The 21,779-nt window shown below is 41.3% G+C and overlaps 1 protein-coding gene across 6 annotated transcripts in view; it reads right to left on the bottom strand.

Moving 5' to 3' along the window:
- csmd3b (CUB and Sushi multiple domains 3b) overlaps nt 1-21,779 on the bottom strand; it is a 326,110-nt gene that overhangs the window by 75,648 nt on the left and 228,683 nt on the right. For all 6 annotated transcript variants that reach the window (XM_061814643.1, XM_061814652.1, XM_061814660.1 and 3 more), the window contains 5 exons: nt 16,365-16,486; nt 8,427-8,530; nt 8,183-8,295; nt 1,206-1,388; nt 706-1,032 (listed from right to left, as the gene is read on the bottom strand). In XM_061814643.1, coding sequence (XP_061670627.1) covers nt 706-1,032; nt 1,206-1,388; nt 8,183-8,295; nt 8,427-8,530; nt 16,365-16,486 — 849 coding nt within the window. The remainder of the gene's footprint in view (nt 1-705; nt 1,033-1,205; nt 1,389-8,182; nt 8,296-8,426; nt 8,531-16,364; nt 16,487-21,779) is intronic.

Here is a 21,779-nt window from a genome sequence, read left to right as displayed (position 1 = left end):
ATCAGTCTGTTCTGTATTCCAGTTCTTCCTTTTCAGGATTTTGCTCAAATGCCTTCTTGCTTGCTTGGGTGGACTCCAGCATAGCAAAGCAGGCCGCTGATAAAATTCATGCGAGCGTGCCCGCTTTGGGGCTTATGGTCTACTTCATCGTATTACAAGTCGGCCCCAGTCCCGACTCCGAAACCATCCCGAAAAAGGGGAAGGAAATGACTAGCGCAGTGGCCTGGAAAATAATCAAATGCTACACCAGTGTTTATGAGGCAGATGCAGAAGATAGGACATAAGGAACTGCAGTTTGTTTGGGAAATAACATCAAAGCCACAGCAGGGATAAGGTGCTGGTTGAGTTTCTCTTATTTCTGTGTAGTAGTTTTCAAAAATAAAAAAATATGACATACATTTTGGAATTGGTTTGCGTTGGACTTTGAGCATTAATCGGACTAGTGCAAGACAGTGGAATTACGCTTACTCAAAAAGATGCCCTGGAAGAAAAGGCCTTAAAAGTTGAAAGTTCAAATCACGACAGTATTGCAATGAAAACATTCCTCTTTCACCAAAAGGCAAGTCATTTGATTATACCCTAATTAGTTGGAATGTAAGTTCTCTTTCAGTTAGTTTATAAAATAACTTTCCTGTGAAAGGCTTTTGCATGTGATGAGTTTATGTTCGTTTTTTTTTTTTTAAAGTGTGAAGAACCATCACATACTACTGTAAGTGATGTTGAAGCCTCTCCCGGACATGGAGTGGTCTGCCTGGAACTCCAGCCTCAGCGTGTTGGTATTGGACGTCAGGTGCGACGGGCTCTCGGCGCCCGAGAATCTGCCGACGACGGCAGCGTCACCCGTCTCGCCGTCTTTTACCGTGAGCGCGTCGTAGGGCGCCTCCAGGTCGAAGTCGTTGAATGCCAAGTGGATGCGCGAGCCCGGCTCTGACTGGATGAGCCACACGCAGTTCATGTTGTTGCCGTAGCCTTCCGGGTAGTCGGGCGAGAGGACGGTTCCGGAGGGAGCTGTGAAGTTGGACATGCAGGGGACTTCGGGGAGGGGGAGGTGGTGAATACGCACAGCAGCTTCCTGTTAAATATTAATCTCCACATCATCACCGGTCATCATCTGCTCAGGGCCGTGATAAACTGTCACCATGGCGACTGGTCGCAGTCAATGTTATCAGCATCGCAGCAGGAGGCAAGAGTTGGGGAATACTCACAAATACATATCGGGATGTTTGCTGACCACTGGTTGTTGTCCTGGCAGGAGATGCTTTTCTCGCCAATTAGCTCAAACCCAAACTGGCACTCAAACCGCAGGATGCCGCCGTTTAGGAAGCTGTCGCCCTCCCTTATTCCGTAGAGGGGCGTCCCAGGATCGCCGCAGCTCTCCTTATCTATTTCTGGAAAGATACGAAGCCACTGGTGACGTTTTTTGGACTACAAACAAGTTAGTTTTTTTCATTTTTGAAAGGTGACATATTGTCTGCTTGTATGCATATAACCAGTTTTTAATACGGTCTCTCTATAGCACAGATTTTCACCGAGCTGGAACATAAGACCTGTGATGAGCAGAGAATCAGTAGTTCAATCTCAGGAGAAGGTGCAAAACCCCCCCACCCGGCACCTACCCCATTGTGTGTGAAATAAAACAGGTCTCCAAATCCCATTTTTCATGTCACCGTTTCTGAAAATGTGTCTGTGTGGAAGTTGTTCTGCACTCCTCGGCAAATTTACACAATAGCCACCTTCCACACCAGGTTTCCCTACTAATGACACAGCCACTTTGGGTGGGTGAAAATCCAGAGCCACTTTCAAGCAACTCCACAAGCACCCAGAAGCACCCACATTCCCCACATGCATGCGACACCACAGCTATCATTAAAGCCAAAAGGCAATTGTGGCTGCGTTATGTTCTGTTGTATGCACAAATTCACATTTGCTAACAGCAGAAATGTCAGACACTGTAAGTGGTGGACTTGCAATAGGCCCAGCAGTATATGAGGCGAGATACTCTCCACTCAGGTGATGACTTCCATGAGAGAGGCAAATTTCAGCAAGACAACAGGGTTTGTGAAGGGGTAATTTCATTCTTGGTCCTCCTGATAAAGAAATACCTGGGAACTGGTTTAAACTTTGAACCTAAAATGAATAGTTTATCTCCTTTCATAAATCTTTTGGGACATCGATGTGGGAGTCACACAAACAAACAACAGGAGGAGAAGAGATGGGCTAAGGTGTTTGTGTATTTTGTTCCTCTCAGGGGGCTTGCAAAAAAAAAAAAAAAAAAGTCCATCGCCTCGTCATTTTCTCTTTTTAATGAGACGGGGCACCTCACATTCGCTAAGATACGGAGTTGGTAATCGCTTAGAGTGTGACTTGCCGTTAGTCGCCTTTTCCACAGGCAAGCGACCAAGGATGCTTGTTAAAAATGGTGCGTTTGCGAGAGAAACCTTTGGCAGTATAACACTTCTTTTGAGTTATAAAAAGGCAGCCACCAAAATGTAGACATTATCGAGGATTGTGAGCGAAACGGCTGGGAAAACAAAATTGCAATGATATATCCCCAGGCAACACAGGCCAAAGTGCTAAATCCAATAAAGAGGAGGATATAGGGTCTATAAAAACTGACCAGATTTTAGTAATTTCCTTGTTAACTTCCCAACTCGTGTACAAAGCCAAATTTATAACAATAGCTAGAAGCACTAGTCAAATGGTTTGTAGACCATGAAGGTCAACAGAGGGAGTAAATTCCCCACAAGTAGGGCTGAGGCCAAGACCTGGATCCTTTCAATTGTGAGGCAGACATGGCAACCACTACCTCACGGCGGTATATTTACACATCGCATTAAGTTGTGTCACTCTCCCCAGCGCGGAAAGAATTGCTTCCGCATTTGCTGCGTCAGACGAACTACTCCGCTTTTGAATCCATCACTTCCCGTGCAGCTTCTGAAAGGCATTAACGTTGCTGGTCCGGCGATAAGGTTAGATGGATCCCCGTTTGAATCTGTGTGAAATGCCACCGTGTCGCAATAAGTCTAAAAGAAAAAAGCCAGTGGATGCCATTTGTGAGAATCTATTTGGCCCGACGTTCTTCTGCCGCTGCCTTCCCGCTTTCACTATTTTTCACAGGACGGGAGGGGCGTGATGTGTTTTTTTTTTTTTTTGCTGTATGTACACTTTTGTGTGTACGTGTGTGTGTTTTGTGATGTATTGCATTAATTTCCGTTATGACACCGTCTTTATGAGAGCCGCCGACACCACCAATCACTGCGCTCAACACACAAGAACAGTGAACAAATCCCATATTTCTTTAGTCAACACACACCATCCTGTTGTGTAGTGTGTAGAAGAATGCATCTTTGCGATGTGCATGTGCATTATGTACATTTTTTCCCCCCTATCAACGTATCATGGGATTGCACCAGCGACTCCTCTCACCGCTCATATAATATTCCATCACGCCGGGCCGTATTGTTCACGGGAACACGACATGCCACGCGAACCGGCATAAAATGGCATTTAAAGATCCAAGAGGGAAGGTAATAGGATATTGTGATCTGGGCAAAGCGGGGCGGGAAAATAAAAACAAACAAAAAAAATGAAAAAACACCCATTAAGATTCTGCTTTTTTGACCGTTGTGAAATTGATCTGACTGCCATGATGCTAAAAGCATTGCGTACCTGCTCGCTCTAAGCTTTTACTCCGTGCAATAAACCGCCTGTTTTTGCCCATTCCTGTGCTTTTACTCGCTCCAAACAAAGGCCAGGGTGCATTAAGAGATTAAGTCGAAAAATCAAAACAGATTCACAAGGATGGCAAGGAATACTCAATTTAACACAGCCTGTAAAAAGCTAGGATTTACCTGCACTATTTTTTTCATGTTGTAGTCATCAACAGCACCAAAAAGGGAAGTGTTGTAACCTAGGCAGTATTAATAATGGCTGGACATAGATGTGACAACCAACCACTGTGCATTTTTCTGGTGTTCAGGTATTGCAGGGACGATAACCCCGGCACGCCCCCCCCCCAAAAAAAAAAAAAAGAAAAAGATTGCCAATAAAGCGAACTGACAGAGATGTGCAGGTGAGTAACTGCATTACACTGATATAACAATAATAACATTTTCAAGGCACTGAATCTGCAATATGTCAGCCGCAATATAGCAAAGGATTACTGTACACATTCTTGTATCAGAACCACAACAGACGCCAGATAATAACAGTGCAAAAGGTGAACGGCGAAGTTGAGCACCTGAAAATGATTTCTATGGCATCTCATATTATTTTTTTTATGTCAGTAAAGTATGTGTGAAAGAGCACAGTTGCATCAATAGTCAGCGTTCAACTGTAGTATAATGATGTATCTTACAATATGGCTGTTTTGTGGGATATTATACTTTAACTTTCGATAGCATCAAGTTTAACACCTGAGAATCATTTCCCTGTTGCGTTTAAAAAAAAAATCGGTGTACAACATGATAGTCATTTTTGCAGGTCTACAAGATCAGGCATCGTTTTGACGATGTCACCTGGATGGGAAACTTTTTACAAAAGCCAAAAGTGGAAAAAAACTTCCCTTTCCTGGCGGCTTTCTGCCTCTATTTTGCTGTTAAGTGCACAGACTGTGCTGGTATTTAGGTTCATACGTGGCTAGTGTGAGTCCTGGAAAGCTCTGCTTAAATTGGATGTTGGGAGCGTGTGTAATAATTGGGGTCTTTTCTTTGATCTGGACACGTCGCCAGGCAGAAAATGTGCTTTTACACTCCTACACCGCAGGCTCGCACTCTGCCCGGCAACCTGCAAATTGGCTTTTTAAAATTTCATTTCAACATCTTCCTCACGTGGAATGCCCTCGAAAGATCCCCGTGATCATTTTCTTCCCTGCACCAATGTTATTGTCTTTATTTGCCCAAAGGATCAGCGTGTGACATTGACATTTTTGATACAATTTTTTTTTATCTTGGGATCACAAAAAAAAATACTTAGTATGACACCAACAAAATCTGTTATTAGCAAGATGGTGACAATAAAAGTTATAATTATTGCTCGTATGATAGCAACACAAGCAAAAGATGATAGCTTGAAAGTTTTACAAGCTAACATTGTTCTTACCACGGTGTAGACTCAAATCCAGCATCACAGTTACAGTAATATGGCTAGCTCGTTTTTTCTTTTTCCTGAACTTGAGTGAATAGTAGCACGATAGCAACACAGGCTAAAATTATTGTTAGCGTGGGAACATGAGCTAAAGTTGCAAGCACAATGGATTTAGAAGTTAACATTGTTGGGGCGGGGGGCAACATCACAAGCTAATATAAGTGTTAGCATGGCAGAAATACACTACCATTTTTACCGAGGCAGCACCATGAGATAATATCAATATGAAGGAAACATGAGCTAAGGTTCGAAACATAATCCAGTGGCGTGTTCAGTAGCATGAAGACCTTCCTGGTAGTTTCTAACCACAGGTCCATAATTCATAAGTGGGAAAAAAAAAAAACATCCTGTTGACTCTTGTCTTATGAAGTCAGAGTTTGACCTTAGCTGGTTACTTCGAAAGCACACACACAATGGGAGCCTTACTGACTGTAAACCAAGTAAAATTGATAGCGATGCTCTGACTGAATCTTTTATGAAGTCATATTTCAGTGTCTCCCGTGGTCCACAATGCGTCATTTACTCATACTTAGGGTCCTTTGCTACAGCACTTTCAGAGGCCCCTCCAGGACTAAACGCATTCACACGGGATGGGCTTTTTTTTGTACGTGTTCAGGTTTTACGAGCGATGAGTGCGTCTTAATGAGGGCAACAATGCTCATAAAAGATTTGTTGTCCTCTGAATTATACACCAAGTGCCAAATTAAATTAGATCTGGTTGATCTCTCCCAGACAAAACCCCTCGTTATTAAAGATGATATCGCGGGGCATCATTGTTATTAGTTTGGACAAGCCATTGATGTAGAGTGACCACATTCGTCCTTAAAGCGGGGGCTTGCGGAATTATATGGTTGGGTCTATGGAGTGCCTGCCTACCCATTAAGTGTGAAATTGAATAAGTCTGCTTGTGAGCGAACTGTTTTGAATTGTACTCTGTCTTGACGTTGCTACTTGGCTAATATGCGCAATACAGCTCTCTTACGTCTAGGTAGGGGCAAGATCCAGAGTCACGTTCAAGTGCCTACGTGGAAACCAAACCATATGTCGAAACTAAAAGAAAAGTAGACTGACAGTGTTGTTGGGGACCACCGATTTAGGATACCACTTTCCCATTGGGGCCCATTTGGGTGAAATATCTAGTACGAGTTTCCCAAAATGCGAGGCTTGACAGTCATCTAAAATGTTCAACACAAAACTGCCTGTTTAATTCCGGGCATGGGTCCTTGAGACTTTTGTGTGCATCCTCTCACAATATAAAGGAAGTCTGTGTTTCTGTCAAATATTATGTTAGCGAGTTAAAACTGGAATTTGCTGCTATTTTTCTAACTTTCCAGGACACATTTTCATGCAGAACTATAGAACTTTAGGACCTAAGTCCTAAATAATTTCTGTAGAAATTCTATTGTTCTGTGGAAATTCTATAGAAAATCACAACCAAAGATCTATAGAAGAAGTTGTTCCGTACAAATTCTATAGAATTTCTATAGAAATTTTTTAGCAAGGCTGTTGCAGTTTGAGAGATATGGCGGCCTAATTTTGTGTTAACTAAGGAAACTACTGTCAGGGGTTGATTTTTATCCAACTTTCCAGGCGCTTTATTCTTCAAATATGCCCCCAAAATGGCCGTTTCATACCAAAATACAGTATACAGACTACACAGATAATAGATGACCAAATGTTCTTGTCAAATCAATGAAACTGTTGTTGTTGCTGTTACAGGTCCTCAAATCCTAAAATGCAAATTAATACATTTGATAGTATTTGTCTGGCCTGAGCACTCATATACACTGCAAATGTACTGTCGCTAGGGATCTAAATATAAACTGAGGGATGGATCCATATTTCAAGTTCTGCATATGGACCGTGCAACCCAGATGATGAATGACTGTGAGCACAAACTCACTGAATCTTTAATGTAAACTTTATATCAATAATGTTGCAGTGCGGCGTCAAATCTATAGCGTGGGATGTGTGCGCGTGTGTGTGTCTTTGTGCATGTGTGCATCGCAGCTGGCAGCGTAGTCCAAGTGTTGCCAGGTGGGTGAATTTGGCATTAATAATAGATGAATTCAGACTGTGGGATGAAAAGAAAGAGGTAGGGAATCAGACAGAGGGAGTGAAAGAAAAAGATGAAAAGAAAAGCAAGAATATTAAAGGACGAAAGAAGGGGAAATCGTGAAGGGTCAATTGCTGGATGACAACAGAATAAAACAAAACGGAAACATGAGCATGCATATTGGTGAGGGCATTTGCTCATGAGAGACGCGCGCTTGTTCACTCAATTGATGTAAATTGGAGAGCTTGTCTACTTGTGAGGATGCATACTTGTTTGGAATGTACTTGTGAGGTCGCATTCTAGTAAGGCCAAGATGTGGAAATGCATAATTGTAAGGCGGTGTACTTGTGTGAAACGATAACTGTACACATGAGGTAGTTCACTCACGGATGCAGATTTTTGAGGTAATATGTTTGTGAGGACTAATCTTTTGAAATCTTATTTTTTTTGTCTTGTTTGGTTATGTAGAAAGTGTACCTTGTGGGGTCTTATAATCAGAGAGCACTTTTGAGGATGCATAGATAATGAATATCTCACATGAAAAATGTGAACAAGATGCTGTACTTGTTGGTTACTTGAATTTGTATTATAGGCAGGAACAGAAATTTGAAGTATACTTGTAAGTATAACATTAGCTACTTGTGAGGATGTACTCCAGTGGTGGTGTTTCTTCATGATTTTGAGAGGTATTGTTCTTCTGATTACTTTCATACTACTGTAGAATGTGCACTTTTGAGGGTGCATCATGCGGACTTGTACATCAGAAAATGGATACAAGGTTTCCTATATGCGAGGACATGTAGTAATATGGTTTTCTCGATCAGAGGGTTTAGTGTGACTTACGGCTGAACAGTATAAATTGCATTGTGAATGGAAGGATGGATACGTACTCTTGAGGATACTCAGTTGAGTGAATATATTTGCCCACGTTTTTATGTCGTCTGTTTGCAAGTGTCTGTAGGTGTAAATTTGTGCACTCACCTTTGTAGTTGATCTTAAAGCCGATGGATCCGACGCTCTCGTCCGACTGCAAGTGGAGCCACATCTGGTGGGTCATGCTGACGATCAGGTCGGGGACGAAGCTGCCCGACAGGCTGCAGAACACCAAAGACATTACATTACACTCTAATTGGAAATAAAAGGCTCATTTTCACCACAGTGATGAGATGATCATTGGTACTCATAATGGCGTTTCGGAAGCGGGAAATAAAGGAATAGTACTTACACCTGCAGGATTGTGGTTGGATCCCCCACCTCCCCTCCATCTCCAATGGTCAGTGTGTCGTAGGCGATCTCTAAATCGAACTCCTCAAAGTTAATCTGGATGACCTACAGTGGGGAAGACAATCCACTGTGGTACCTTGCCTTATTTAAATAACTCATGTATAATCAACTTTTCCCAGTGAAATGAATAGCAAAGTGCCTGAAGCTGAACTATAAGTGAAAATAAAGCCCCTGCACCCCCCAAAAAAGCAAACCCTTAATTTCAGTTCATAACAGAAAAAAAAACCCATAAATTGGGGGAACTTGTAAGTAAAAGTACCGCTGTTTTAAGTTATTAAATAATATGACGTGGTGGGATTAGAAGTCCATCAGTTGGGTTCTGTACATGATACCACTGGGAAAAAAAAAAAAAAAAAAAGACATCTACCGGGAATTGGACTGCACAAAAGAGTTCATGAACATACCAAGGTGAAGCGAATCACAAAAGCTACTAAAACTCTGATCGGGAATTATTCAACCAACGCTTTCTGTTTCATGAGACCATAGAGAGTCAACGGGAAACTCGGGAAGGAGAATGATGATGGTCACTTGGGGGAGGGAAAGGGAAGGAGGGCCGGTCTAATAATGAGCACATCTTTGATGCTCATCCGAGAACTGTGTAAGAATGTATCAAACTCGACTTCACCCACGGGGATGGATTGAAAGCTCGCTTGCTCTCTTTTTGACACTCTCTCCTGCTGAAGGGAATTTTTTTTTCCCCTCAAGATTTCCAGATTCAATATCCCGCTCGTGGACTTCACAAGCATCTTCCTGGCTTAAATGTGCCGTTAAAGAGCAGAGATATTGACGTGACCTCAATGCCAAGTTATAAGCAGTCCAACTTTAGCATTAGCAATGCTGATTTGCCTTGTTAATGGTATTTATTGGCTTTCCACAATATGTGATTTTTTTTTCTTGTTTTCGAAGATACAAGAGCTTCCAGGAATTAGTCTGGTGCTGTAATTGCATGAAATAAAGTGGACAGAATTTAAGCCTAGATCTCAATATTATTTGTGTAGGGATAATGATCAAGACAGGATTTAGACATTAAACAGAAGCCTCCTGGTCATAAACATATAGTTGTTTACTGTTTCATGCACATACGAGAACAATCTTGGGCAATGTGAAGTCTGGATTTATTAAAACAAATAACATTGACTTGACTTAAACAAGAGCAACCTCCTAATCATAAACATGCAATTATTCCTTCATACTTTGAATATAGCTTGCAGGAAAAACTTTGGGTAATGAGCCACACACTGCATCCACAAGTCAAAAGACGGTATTTATGTAAGCTACTTGTCAAACAGTGAATCGCAGTTACAAAAAAGATGATCCATTTTGTTTGTTGTACACAACATGGACAAGCCTCCTCGAGTGGGAGGCTTTAGCGGAAGATATTGGTGTGATGCTTGCGCAGCCATAAACCTCCTTCAAGCAACACCGCATGAGGCCACATCAGCACAGTTTACACGGCATTAAACATGGCAAGAACATAACCACATAGCACCAGGACGGTGAGCGGGCTATAGAGAGATGGGGGTGGCTAATGGCTGCCATGAAATATGTAGTCCGGACTTTTAAAGCGTGCGCGCTATAATTCCTTTCGGTGTAGTGCACGTGTACATATTTCTCCCGCACTTTAATTGGTAAGCGGCCATGCGAGCATCCGTCTCTCGCTCCGCCGTGTTCACCGGTGCCGGCCCGTCATCCGCCTCTCTCCTTCTAATTGGTCACCGCGCTTCCACTTCACGCCAATCTGTCTCCGGCCGTTAGCCAATGAGCCAGCAGAATTGGATTTCTGCATGATGAAACGTCGTCTTTGGTCGTGGTAGCGCAAAAATGAAGGTGGGGGTAACACGGGTGGGAGAGTCAGTGACGTAAAACAGGTTAAAGATTACAGTTAACTTTCGCTATATCACGGTTCATCTTTGCGCACAGTTTTTTTTCAGTGATTATTATCATTATTATTTTTTATGGGATTTTTTTCAAGACTTTAGAGTGCCACTTTTTCAGTGTAACACCACATTGGGTGGGAATATGCCAAGCAGGAGGAGAAATCTGAGATCTACTAGAACAGATGCAGTGTAATTAACTCATTTACTGCCATGTGCGTTTATATCCGTGGCTGGCATCCAACTGTTTTTCGGCACTGACAAATGGATTTGTCAAATCCATTTTTCAATGGTTAGGCATGGCTGTCCAGCTTGTCTGATAAATTGTAGCGTTACACTGTTTTGGATACGAGATCAGCAAAGCTTTTGAAAACAAGGTAAAGCGTACACGGTGAATACCGGCTCGTCATTTTGGTTATGAGGGAGCGAAACATGTTGAAAGTCCAAAAAGTTTAGGCACCTCACACTGGAGCAAAGTATGTATATGTATGATACATACAGAATATGTCCATCTATCCATCCATCCATCTTCTTCACCGATTATCCTCACGAGGGTCGCGAGGAGTGCTGGAGCCTATCCCAGCTGTCAACGGGAAGGAGGCGGGGTACACCATGAGCTGGTCGGCACACAATCACTAGGCACTCACAACCACAACTAGGAGCAATTTAGAATGTCCAATTAATGTTTCATGTTTTTGGAATGTGGGAGGAAACTGGTGTGATGGTCTGAGCGCTCCCGGTGCTGAAAAATTAGGATATTATGTATGTTAGCTTGCTCTATGTAGAAGGGGAATTATGGCAGCGGGGGATTTCCCAGTAACAATCTACTACGTACCCAGAGTTCCCCTCTTAGTAACGCATGCGCATTAATCACAAGGGGACTTTTCAGCACGGGGGAGCACTCAGACCATCACACCGGAGTGCCCGGAGGAAACCCATGCAGGCACGGGGAGAACATGCAAACTCCACACAGGCGGGTCCAGGATTGAACCTGGGACCTCAGAACTGTGAGGCCAACGCTTTTACCATCTGATCCACCATGCCGCCTACAGAATATGTGTCACAGCAAATAGTAGAAGTGTGCATTGTAATCATGAGAAAACGATGCAGTCCATGGAATGACTGAGAATATGCAGAAAAATACCGGCAATGTTCAATTCAAGCCTTGCAGTGAATCAGTTGCTCACGGCATGTATATGTGTAAATATATTATTTTTTGCAAAAGACCATTCTGTCTTTTTTCTGTTATATACTTTTCAAGTGCTGTAAAAGCAAAAAATATTACCGCTCTGCTCGATCGGAGAGCTACAGGGCAAGTGATTGAAGAATAATTGACAGTAAAAAATCCTTTTAATGTTCTAGCCATTTTATTTACTTACAGGTAGAGCAGCTGTATCAACGTTTCTACTTTTGCAAGTTGGATGGATGGATATAGACTTTTACTCAAGTCGAGAATGTGAGTACTCTTGCCCGGTACTTGATGGTGTCAAGTGAATCTCCAACATGCCGGTAACGACAGCCAATGGGGGGCAGATGAGAGGCCATGAGGGGAGCGTATGGAAAAAAGTAGATCAGTCAGAAGCAGAGTGAGAAAGCAACAGAGAGGGGGAGGATGAAGAAGAACCAAGAGGAAGGAGGCGCCGTTGCTAACGGCCTTGCTGCCCCGCCATCCCCAAGGTTAAATGAGAAGAGGGGGAATGAATTGGCTCTAAAGGCTCATTCCGCTCAAACTAAATGAAGCAATAACGTCAGAGAGCCATACAAGGCCATTAACACTTAGCCCGAGCTGGGAGGGAAGAGAGAGAGAGAGAGAAAAAGAAATGAGAGGACAGGTCGGCGTAGAGAAAAAGGGACCCTCCTCATCTTCAGAGAAGGATGCATGAGTGGAACACCCGCCTCTTCCTTTCTTAGTAAATTAATTGTTCCGGGCTCCGTCATGAAGAAATTGAGGGGAAATCAGTGGAGACGATTTACACGCACGCGACAACCTCCTTTCGCTTTTTCTTCTTGGTCTTCAGATTATGCTGGCGTTCATTTTTGATTTCCTTCTCAGGAGAGCCAATATCCTCGACGAGGTGCTCCTCCTTTTGCCGTCGGCGTGCTCATTAGGAGCAAGCCATTGCAAATACGCTTGCGGCTATTAAACTTGCTAGAGTTGGATTAAAATGTTTTTAAAACGTGCTTAAATCGGCAGTTTTGCCACTGTTAATGCGTCTTGAAAAAATATGTATTGAGCAGAGATAATCGTCTTAAATTTCCGATCCAAAAAACATGACATGAAATCTAAATAAATATAAATAAAAAGAATGTTAAAAAAAGTAAAAAAGTTTTATCAAGGCTTTACAAAGGCATTCATATTTTTACAATAAATAATAATAAGTATTGTTGGTAGAAGTCGCTGATGGCGTAGTGAAACCCTCGCGTAACTGGTGCAGGCAGCGTGGAATCAATTCCCACTCAGTGACGGTGTCGATATGTGCCCTGCGACTGACTGGCGACCAGTTCAGGGTTCTAACCCACCTCTCGCCCACAGTTGGCTGGGATAGGCTCCATCATTCCCATGACCTTTGTGTGGATAAGCGGCTCGGAAGTTGGAGGAATGGGTTATTGGCAGCCTTAGTATAATATAATTATTATGTTATATAGATGGTAGTATTAAATCCACACAAAATAAAATGTGGCATCAATTGAATCTAAAGTATGGCAGAAGGAGAGCCAAATGTTATTATAATATCACCATCTTAATATTTAATTACCTCATGAACCTTTTAAAAACAAAATAAAATTAAAAAAGATCAATGATTAATTGTATTTCTCATTTTTATTATCAAATGAAAAATATATATGGTACTTATGATATTAATTCAAAATTAATCATTGCCACTATTCAATATATTTGTTTCATTGTCCAAAACTCCCAAATCATCTAAAACAATATATAATCAAGAACAACATTTTATTTCTCCATTAGTTTGAGATGAATTACTAACAAAAATGACATTGAACAACAACACACTTTTTAAATGACCAAGAATATGTTAATTGTATCATCTTTACACAACGTTTTGTAACGTTTTTTTTTTAAGCAGTACATAGCGGCACTGGGCCACTTTGTACTTTCCCTCACATTAAAAGTTACTTTATTGTTTCTCAACTTTCATAATGTAGCACACATCGGATAAATATCCCTTCCATTCGATGGACTGATGCTCTGTGGCGTTAAAAGCTTTCCGGAATCTTCTGCAAATTGAACCCCGGCGGGAAAGCGATGACACTTGAGTGACGGCGGCGATACAAAGTCCATGAGCAACATGGTACATTTACATATTGCCTTTTTACATGATGAATTTTTAATTCAAGTGCCAATTCACACGAGTCCAATATGAATCCAAGGAGAGAGGGGAAAAAAGTACCAGGATGTGAAAAAATACATAAATGAAGAAAGAAGGATATTAGGAGTTAAATTAAAGGATTTGTCACTCACGCGTCGTTCCTTATCATCGGCCGCTTCGTGGATTGTATTAAAATGAATCCATTTTTATTGTCATTCACGCACGGAGATGCGATGACAGCTCGAAATGAAACTATTAGTCAAGTTATGGCTGTGTTTGTTTCTACTGAGAACATTTCCCCCATTTTTTTTCTTGGACAATTACATTTACATTACCAAAGCTAATTTAGGTACCAACAATCAAAAAAGATCTATAAATACATAACGCTACATACAGAAAGATTACAAAAGTAATGAAATGTAAGGTGAATCCCGTAAAAGTTGCACTGGGTTAAAAAAAAAAAAAAGTTTCTTTCAGCTTGTCCTGTTAAGGGAAATAAGACAACAGAAAATCCCCTGAAAAGATCGATAGGTTAAAATAAGCCTATAAACCTGTAATAACTAATATTCCTGTAAAATTTCTCAGATTAATTCACTCTACATACTGTAGATCCCCCAAAATGTGCACAGGATAAAATAAAATGTAATGTACCTCAAAATGTTGCTGTTTAAAAAAATAATCATAATTGTTAAAACTAAGCCTACTACACATCCCCCGAAGGTTGCTAAAATTAAAATGAGAACCTCAAATCCCACAAAAGCTGCACAAGGTAAAATAAAATGACCATAACTCCCCTAGAAAGTTACACAAGGCTGAATAAAACTACTATGAAATCTTTTAAATGTTGTAGAGGTTTAAGCACAACCACCATTAATCCCCAAAAAGTTTACGATAGAAGTATTGTAAATTCAGGTTAAAATACGACAGCTGTAAAACTTCCAAAAGTTGCTCAGGTTAAAGTAAAGCTATGGTAAAGCCTATAAATAAAGTTAACATAAGGCTTGATATTTTGCGTCTGTTTACAATGAAATGTTCCCGACACTTCCGACGCAATCCAATACTGCGGGTGGAACTTTGTGAGCTGTCTGGCATCTTTTACGACATAATGTGAAACATTAAACTACAGGTGAAACTATAGGTAATTATGGGCTATAAAACACAGTGCCTGACAACCATATCAAACAGGAAACTCAAAGGAAAGTTTTTCCAGAGAGCTTGTGCTACGTATGTTTGCATATGCATGCGCATGTGTGCGTATTCTAAAGCTTTTGTGATTGTGATGTCACGGCAGCACGCACGCACGCGCATACACCATGGATAGCATAAAACTGGCCAATCGTGGCTCTCCATGATCCAGGCAGCCATGCAATGGTCACCAATCACAGAGCCAGACTTGAGTTCTATGATCAGCGCGTGATCCTCTTCAATTATTATCGAGTGACATTTTCAATTTTTTAAAAGGTCAGCGATCTAAGCGTGCTTGTATGTGCATTAAAATTCAGTGGATTCTAATTTGGACGGACAAGCTACCAGAATTCTGTTTCTGCATCAGTGGACCTCAATGGGTATTTAAACAGGTTAGAATATGTTTAGCATTAATTTCACATAAGTTGCATATGTTAAAGTATGACCATAATACATCTTTCAAGACCTGAGAGGTTAATAAAACAATCCAAAATCTCACAAAAGATGCACTGGTTAAAGTAAGACTTCAGAAACTTCCTAAATATTGGATGGATAAAAATCCAGAAAAAAAAATATCACAGATTAAAATTAGCACACTAAACTCTCAAAAAAGTAGGACAGGGGAAAAAAAGACAGCCATGAGTCTCTGAAAGGTTGCAGATAAAAATAAGACCATAAACTAACTGAGCTCATGGGTTAAACAAGACTAATAATATACATGACGCAAAAGGTGGGCACGTTAAAAGGAGGCTACCGTAATTCTCTGACAAGTTGTAGGTAAAAAAAAAACAAAAAAAGACTACCATAGACCTTCTAAAAGTTACATAAGGTAAAAAAGACTGATGTACAATAAATCCCTCGAAAGTTGTGGAGAGTAATATCAGACCACTGTACAACTGCAGATTAAAAAAAGTTAAAACTACTAAATCCCAGCAAAATTACTTACATTATAAGAGTACCCTAAATCAACAAAAGGTGTGTATTTTAAAACATGACTAATCGAAATCCCATCAAGATCAAAAATATCAAGAAAGATCAGTGTAAATCGTAAAGTTGGTTCGGTCAAAAAAATAAATAAATAAATAAAAATACTATAAATCCATCAAAACCACCATGGCTCAACTGTATAGCCTTCTGTTGACCCATGTTGCATTTTTGCACATGGTACATTAGGGCCCCTTTTCCAGTTTACTCAGTTGGCATTTGCCATTATTGACCAGTGTTGTACATTTGCAGATAACCTGGAACGCTGCTTGGTTAACAGAGGGTTAAACATGACAGAATAAGAAAAATAAATACAAATTCCCTTCAAAACTACATGTTAAAATATGATTACTGTAAACCCCCAATTAAAAGAGGCAAAAAAGAGAAAAACAGACTACGAAAACCTACCCCAAATTGTGTGCACACTAAAATAAAACTATTACATATACAGTATTTTACACATATAGATATTTTAAGATATTTTAAGAAACTAATGAGACTTACCTTATTGGGGTTTGACGCCGTGATGATCCAAACACACTGCGCATTGCTCTCGTACTGAATCGGGAAATTGGGCGATGTGAAGGTCCCCGACGGTCCCTGAAGATTACTGCCGCACGTCTTGACTGTGAAACCAGAACAACGATATAATCTCAGACTCTTATACATCTGAATAGTGCGGAGCGCAAAAACGGAAGGGTCAGGGAGAAACTATCGATACGGTCACCGACATCTCCCTGCTGGTCCCGCTTAATTGGAGAATGCGGAATACCACTGGATTAGCCGAGGTCACGTTATTGAATGACGGGGATGCTCTCGGTGACAATTTACTCGACACATCCATGGAGAGTCGAACCATTTACAGACCAACTAGCAGAGCGACAATTAGGAACTAGCCTCTCGGGCGCGGACAAGTAGACGACCTTTGAGTGTAAATCATGGCTGTAAATTTGATCACTTCTGCCTAGCAACAAATAGCCGTGCAAAACAAACAAATTAACTGAATGACCAGGTGGGGTCTGTAGAAATGTGGACTCCAAGATACTTGAAGCTGTCCACAATCTGTAGCTCCTCTCCATCAATATAGAGGTGGGTGTCCTCCTAGTTCACAGTTCTGAGTGGCCTTCCATGTCTGGAGTTTCAATGTTTTTGTTTTTTTTTTCATTTATTATTATATTTTTTTTCCCTGGCTGTCTCCCATGAGCCCAAAGTGCCCAAAGACAGCTGCAATAAGCTCCGGCTCCCCCGCGACCCTAATAAGGACAAGTACAGAAGGAAATAGATGGATGGATTGTTGAGTGGTTGACTTCATTTCATAATTGACAAACACCTGCAACATTTTCCGCGTTTTAATTCACAACCGTATCACATAAAAAGCAAGTGTGAAAAGAACACACAAGTCGTGAGCACCAAATAAACTCTAATTTAAGCAGCGTATCGTGTGACAATCAGGAGCGCCGCTCTCTCCGTCCTTGGGTCGTCCCAGATCGAGTCGGGAGGTAATTTTCTGCTTGGTTTGAAGCGACGTTTGTTGCTTAATTAGTTTGTTCATGTGGCGCACTGCTAGTGGAACAAGAGCGATGCACAAAAACAAACAAAAAAAAAGAAATCTTAGCCAACGTTCGCTTATAGCGCATACATCTCAATGGGGGTGTTGCACACAATGCATATCACGGCTAAATGTAACTGTTTACGAGATGCAGCAAGAGCCAAACGAAAAATTATTTCATTGAAAACATTCTACATTAGCACTACACCAAACAAGAAGGGAACCACTTGTGTTGGGGAATTTTGCATTCGAGGCAACAAGAGCCTCCAGATGCGAGTTAAGATGTATTTTTTCTTTGTCTGACTTTTGGTTTTGTCACTTTGCCCCGCATTTTAAAGTGTATCCATCCATTTCCAAAACATTTACACAAGGGGAGTCACTGATAAACTTGACAGCAGGCATCAAACCATCTCCATCATTGTAGAAAGATATTAATTGAACACATCGGGGGGTAGATACTGTACACGATGTCCGTGAATATATTTAAGTTGCCCGCGGTGATCACCAGCTCATGTATTTAATCAAGTTGTCTTTTGCCACATCGGCCAATATGACGATGCGCCAGCCACGCACGGGCTCGCTCTCTCCATGCGAGACCATCATCGCACCTCACTTAAAGGCAATAAATGAAAGAAGCTGCTCTGATTGACGGCGAATAAAGTTGGCAGTGTTGTGCACATGGACCCTCTTTTTCTTTTTTTTTTTAATATGCTGGCTGTGCACATGTGCGACATTTCTAAGCTGTCTCCTCTCAGAGGTTGTGTTCCATAGAGTACAATTTTAATCACAACTTAGGGGGTTGGTGCCCCACCAGTTTTTGATGGGGGGCAAAACGTGTTATTTTTTCCTGGAATGTGTGCTCTTAAAGTCTTCCACGGGACAAGTAAGAGACCCTTTAAGATGATCTACTTCCCTTAGGTGTGTCGTGGCGGCCCTCGGTCCCTCAGCTTCCCCTCAACTGGCCCCTGACGGATTGTTCCTCTCATTCGCAATGCAGCTTCCCTTGACCTTCTCTGGCTCACCGCAATCCACACACCCACCCACACTGACACGTAAGTGCGTGTCGAAATGTGTGTGTTTGTGTGTCACGGTATATCTGCACGTGACAAAGTGTGCATCTGTGTACTTTGACAGCTCATGTACGGATGGTCACCTCATCTCCGTGCCATGAGGTGATTCGGTGCTCCAATGGGATGAAAAATGTCATCACTGTTTCATAATTGGTCTTCAACTTTGTCTCCTGTCTATTACACCCTTCACTTTAATTTGTTTTGTAAAAATATTTATAATGGTGTGTCTCTTACTGTAATTACCGGCCTACAGAGCGCACCTGGTTACAAATCTCACCAATACATTTGTAAAGGAAATATCATTTGGTACAAACACACGCCACAGCTGTCTAAAAGCCGCAAGTGCCCACATTGAAACCCACAAGTTTTATTATAACTGGCATTGTTAGCGTTAGCGCCGCGATAGCGTTAAACTCTTTCTGTGTACTGGCTTTCTTTGCAAATATCTCATCTTTCAATCACTGAGACACACCAGTAACACAGCAACAACACGCTAGAACAGCGTTAACGCTAGCAGAGCGTTAACAGGGCCGGTAAAAGTCACTTCCTCGGCACACATATTCCACCGGTGTCATTCTTGCCATTTCCGCTCAAGTGCCCTCTTGCGGCCGTTGGAAAAAATACACAAATTAGCCACATCACCGGATAAACCGCAGGGTTGAAAGCGTGTGAAAAAAGTCACAGCTTGTAGGCCAGAAATTACGGTATTTGTTGTTTGTCTAGTTTTGCCATATATTTCTCTTTACCTTCTGTTGTCGATTATATGTGTGCTGGCAGTGAAGGCCGTGGTAATTCTCATGACTTCTAGGTTGAGTATAAAAAGTCTGGCATAAGTCTGAATAAAATCATTGTTATGGACAGAAAACATTTTGTTTTGACATGATTTGGGAGAATTGTTGTCAACGTTCTCTCCACTGTAGCAGAAAAGTCCGATGATTCCCCATGTGTGTTTCTCAAGGTTTGCATTCTCTCACCGAGGAATCCAGCCTCTGAGGTTAGCGGATGGTCCTTGAACCCCCACGCTCTGCACCTCTCACCAGGGAAGGGCGTTTAATCCAACTGCCGTGCAGCAACACCGATGATCCCAAACAGACTTCCTTGGTATGAATTAGTCACAGAGCTGATTAGGAATCAAGGTCTGTTAGGTTCTTGATCCCGAATAGTAAATATCTACCACGTGAGAGTTATTCCACTTTCTGTGGTGGCCACAGCAATCTATCATTCAGAATTTGCGTGGAATTGATTAATAGTGTCTTAAAACAACAGAAACAAAATGGAGTGCAGAGCTGCTTATTTATTGCCGCGTTGCTTTCTTTCAGAAGTCACTAAAGTGCACATTCAATAGCCACTGCGACTAACGTGTGGCGACATTAGCATAACAGTAGAAATGTCTTTTGACTTGAAGAGGGTACGGCCAGTGAATTTGGGCTGTCGAACTATGTTTCACAAGGCATCAGGCAGGTTGGGTTGTATTCAGAGAAAGAGACCCTGACATCTGTTGCTGAAAGGAAGATGCTGAATGAGTTTCTGTCCATCATTGACAATCCAGACCATCCACGACACGGCACCATTTCCAAGCACTACCCTCATCATTCTTTGTGCTACCACAACTGCAATGTTTGACAAGAACTAAAAAGCTTCCAAGACATAACTGGATGATATAAATACAGAATAGTGACAGAAGGCCATCGTTATGTGTTTGGGCAAAGAAATGTATTGATGTCCCATCCCAACTGTGTAATTTGAGACATTACAGGACATAAATCAGCACATTTGGCTTGTTCTTTTTGGATTGTAGTTTCACCATCACAAGTACTTAGTGTAATTACAGCGAATGCATTATTTAGGGTAAAATGATCTCATTTCAAGGACATCATAACGAAGCCCGATAAGTATTCTCATCTTCATTTTTGAGGGAAAGCGTTAGAGGGCTATGTTTGATTTTTACGACACATACGAAAAAAAAAGAAAAAAAAAACCTCTGGGGTTTTAATTTTTAATTATGGGAATGTCCTTGCCATTGCTTGGGAGATTTCAGAAAAATGAGTTACACTTTTGAATGAGGAAAAAGTTAGAGTTGGCCATTTGCTTTATGGTCGTAGCTTGAATTGCAAAGGGTTAGCTAATGTCGAGGCTAATGGAGTAGTCCCCATCTTCACTGGGTGTTCCTTCTTTTAAACAATGGACAAAAAAAAGTTGAGAGAAATGTTTCCATTTTTTTTAGCAAAGCTTGTCGGCCATTTTAGTAGGAGGTCTTGCAACTTCTGGAGTGTCTCACTGATGTCGAAGCTCTACGCACTTATCCAGCAGAAGACAGCACAATAATTATGGTATTAAATTAGCTATAACGGACACACAGAAACAGATAGGGAATTTTTACTATCGGAACATCTTTGTGTCTAGACATTTGTTTTTTTCCCCACCTACTAAAGACATTATGAGCTAATAGAAAAAGTTTTATAGTCAGTAAAACTCAGTGCATCTTCTTTTTGACTATCAGAAAAAGATGGAATGAAAAGATATCTTTGCGGATTTTTTTTTAGGCTACAGCCGAACTTTTGTGCCATGTTGCTGCAGAGGAAAATATTTAAGACCTGAATGTTAAGTTTTTGTGATGGTTTTCGTGATGGTTGATTCATCAAGGTTATACTGAGAGGCAATGATTGGATCAGGGAATTGATTTTAGGGATGTTGTAATGAGAGTTTGGCACATTCTACTCCTGAAAAAGTTGGCAAAATTTCGAGCTTGTTGAAAATGGTCTAAAAAAACAATGTCTTTGAGGTTGTATCAAATTAATCACTTGCTTTTTTGGGGGGGCTTTTTGCAAAAAAAAAAAAAAAAAAATGCATCAAGAATGTACACAGGAACTTAGATCCTGGAAGCTGATTGAGCTTGTCTTTGAATGATGAAAAACTTTAAAATTTTCAAAAACTTTTCTTTTTCAGTCCTAGGTACTCCCAAACGTGCACTTTTAAGCAGCCCGCCGACATAAGTAGCCACGGACCAATAGGCTCGTAGAGTGATTGATGACATCATTAAGATGGCAAGGCGTCCCCGACGGCCAATTGCAAATGGCTCAGCGCCCACCAAAAGATTGTGAAAAGAGAAAGTGATTCACTTCTTTTATTACAAATGTACGATGACGCATCCTTCATTCAGATTGGAGATTGAAAGAGATCAACCAAACACCTCCCTGAACTGTAGACACATACACACACTAACACTCTTGCACACGAGGTTTTGGCTCGCTGGCCTCACCATCTGTCTATTCATCAACACGCCACAGAAACACTCGCTGT

This window comes from Syngnathoides biaculeatus, chromosome 1 (genome assembly GCF_019802595.1).
Source record: "Syngnathoides biaculeatus isolate LvHL_M chromosome 1, ASM1980259v1, whole genome shotgun sequence".
In the NCBI taxonomy this organism is placed as follows: Eukaryota; Metazoa; Chordata; class Actinopteri; order Syngnathiformes; family Syngnathidae; genus Syngnathoides; species Syngnathoides biaculeatus.
The sequence above is the reverse complement of the archived record's forward strand: the minus strand, read 5'-3'. Positions and strand labels throughout refer to the sequence as shown.